The sequence below is a fragment of the Bombina bombina genome, chromosome 7 (assembly GCF_027579735.1).
Source record: "Bombina bombina isolate aBomBom1 chromosome 7, aBomBom1.pri, whole genome shotgun sequence".
NCBI lineage: Eukaryota > Metazoa > Chordata > Amphibia > Anura > Bombinatoridae > Bombina > Bombina bombina.
In genome coordinates, this window is record NC_069505.1 from 414,240,091 (window position 1) to 414,242,940 (window position 2,850).

Consider the following 2,850-nt stretch of genomic DNA (forward strand, 5'->3'; position numbering starts at 1 on the left):
CATACTTGAGTGTTTACTTCTACCCAATGATCAAGTACAAATACTTAGTTTTTTTAATTATAAATAACTTATTCCAAGCATGTTTTCCTTCTCAGAAGACCCCAAATCTTCTGGAAGAGCTTTTTGAGCAGACGTACCTGCTTCCTGTTGTTCAGGATCCTCACCCCTCGAATTCCCAACCTTTTCAACTCTATTCTCTACTCTCCCACTCTTTAGTTCTTGGGAGATACCACTAACCCGGCTTAGTTCCCCTTGAACCCCTCCATCTCCCACCCTCACTGAGGTCCTACATAGTACTCGTCGTAAACCCCGCTGGAAGGGACGGGCCAACAGGGCATAAATGATAGGGTTGAGGCAGCTGTTTGCATAGGAAAGAGCCACCACAAAGGAGTAGAGTCCATACAGTCTGGGTCCCTCAGGCAAAGGCCACAAAAGGTTGATGATGTTCAAGGCATAGAAGGGCAACCAGCACAAGATGAAGGCAGTCACTGCAAGGGCTACCATCTTTGTTACTTTACGTTCAGGCCCTTGACGCCGGTTTGGAGCTACTCTGACTCTCTTGCCTGAGGACCTTAACTGGGCCACAATCAGTAGGTGGCAGATACAAATAACGAGTAATGGGCAAAAGAAGCCAAGTGCAGCAGTATACAAAATGAATCCAGTTCTCCAGGCTTGTGCAGGTTCAGGCCAAGCAATGTGACATGTTCCAGAATCACGTGGTACCCCAGAGAAGCAGACAACAGGGAGCACAACCAGGAAGGAGAGTATCCACACTGTGACATTCACACACTTGGCCACCTTTAGTCTCCTCCATTTGGCTGACTGTATTGGACGAACAACAGCCAAATATCTGTCCAAACTTAACACTGTCAAGCAAAAGATGCTAGTGAACTGGTTGACTGAATCAAGGGTCATTACAAGTCTGCAGGCAGGAGATCCAAATGGCCAGTAGGACAATGCATTCTGGGCTGCCAGGAAAGGTAACCCCAGCATGAAAAGGTCATCAGCTAATGCCAAATTTAAGATGTAAAGTGCAGTTACTGAGTTCTGCCCAGCAGGACTGCGCCAAGCTAGGTATATTACTAATGTGTTACCCCATAACCCAACAGCGCATACTACTAGGTATACAAGTGGGATAAGAAGTCCTGGGGAGGCCAAACTTGGGTTGAGGGAAACATTGGTATAGAGGGTGGAATTAGCCTCAATATAGGAGCTGGACAGGAAAGTTGCTGGAGATGTTGGTGTCATTGCTGTTGGAAGGTCACTAAATGCCTTTGTTGTTCTTTAAGTTCTCCAAGGTGCTCAGCTACATGAAAGATGGAAATCTCTATCTCCGTCTCCATATATGCTCTCTTTGGTTGAAAAACATAACATAGATAAATCTGGATACCACTTTTTTTCAACAGTCTCATACAACTTTCTCTTGTTTTTGGAGCAGTGTATTGTAGGTCCAACGTTGCTATCACCAAGTCAACTCATTAAATTTTGTTCGATATCTAATTGTTTTGAACAGTGTTTTTTTCTAAAGACTCCTACAATTATCTATAACAAGTTTAATTAATATGTAGGAAATCTGAAGTGTTTAAAGTAGATCTTTATTGGATCCAGATTTTCACTTTTTTGAATCACTCTTTAAATCACCTTCATATGAAAATCATTACCTATATTTATGATAAATATGTTTTTTTCTCACAGTGTAATCTCGGAAGCATAACTCCAGGACAGGACGTGCGTTTGTGTGCTGTCTCTCATTAAGCTGGGTTGTCTTCTGCCATACTGTTTCTAATGAGAAAACAAAGATATTATAAAGAACTCATGTTAATTTATTGTAGTTTTGATAAATATAATTAATTTTGCAATTTCTACTTCAAGAGCATTTTTGGGCTTTTCATGTGACAGAACCATATTATTTGATAGTATGTACATTTTGTCAAATTTCTGAGCCTGGGTGAGTTGTCACTTTACAATGTGTCTTTACTGAGCCAAAAGGTTCGCTGGAGAACAGATGTCAATTAGTGTGTCACAGTTTCTCATAGTGTAACCTGACAATGCTGCAAAGTGAAAAACAGATAAGCACTTATGCTTGTTCACAATATGGCAGGATTGGAAACATGTGAAATGTATCAATCAAATGTTAGAAATGATTCAACCCAGCCTCCTCTATTTACTCTCAGTCTCACTGACTTAGTCTCATCCTCCTCTATTTACCCTCAGTTTCGATGACTTAGTCTGAATCTCCTCTATTTACTCTCAGTCTCCTCTATTTACTCTCAGTCTCACTAACTTAGTCTCAGCCTCCTCTATTTACCCTCAATCTCACTGACTTAGTCTAAGCCTCCTCTATTTACCCTCAGTCTCAATGATTTACTCTCAGCCTCCTCTATTTACTCTCAGTCTCACTGACTTAGTCTCAGCCTCCTATATTTACCCTCAGTCTCACTGATTTACTCTAAGCTGCCTCTATTTACCCTCAGTCTCACTGACTTAGTCTCAGCCTCCTCTATTTACTCTCAGTCTCACTGACTTAGTCTCAGCCTTCTATATTTACCCTCAGTCTCACTGATTTACTCTAAGCCGCCTCTATTTACCCTCAGTCTCACTGACTTAGTCTCAGCCTCCTCTATTTACCCTGAGTCTCAATGACTTAGTCTCAGCCTCCTCTATTTACTCTCAGTCTCACTGATTTAGTCTCAGCCTCCTCTATTTACCCTGAGTCTCACTCACTTAGTCTAAGCCTCCTCTATTTACTCTCAGTCTCACTAACTTAGTCTCGGCCTCCTCTATATACCCTCAGTCTCACTGATTTAGTCTCAGCCTCCTCTATTTCCTCTTAGGCTCACTGACTTAGTC

At 41.8% G+C, this 2,850-nt stretch overlaps 1 protein-coding gene across 1 annotated transcript; it reads right to left on the reverse strand.

Moving 5' to 3' along the window:
• Positions 1-57: 57 nt before the first annotated feature.
• SSTR3 (somatostatin receptor 3) lies at positions 58-1,248 on the reverse strand. Its single transcript, XM_053689040.1, has one exon. The coding sequence runs from the start codon at positions 1,246-1,248 to the stop codon at positions 58-60; it is 1,191 nt and encodes a 396-aa protein (XP_053545015.1).
• Between the last annotated feature and the right edge of the window lie 1,602 nt (positions 1,249-2,850).

What these genes read in the sequence shown, in the direction of transcription:
- SSTR3 (XM_053689040.1), bottom strand. Translation starts at nt 1,248, where the DNA reads ATGACACCAACATCTCCAGCAACTTTCCTGTCCAGCTCCTATATTGAG.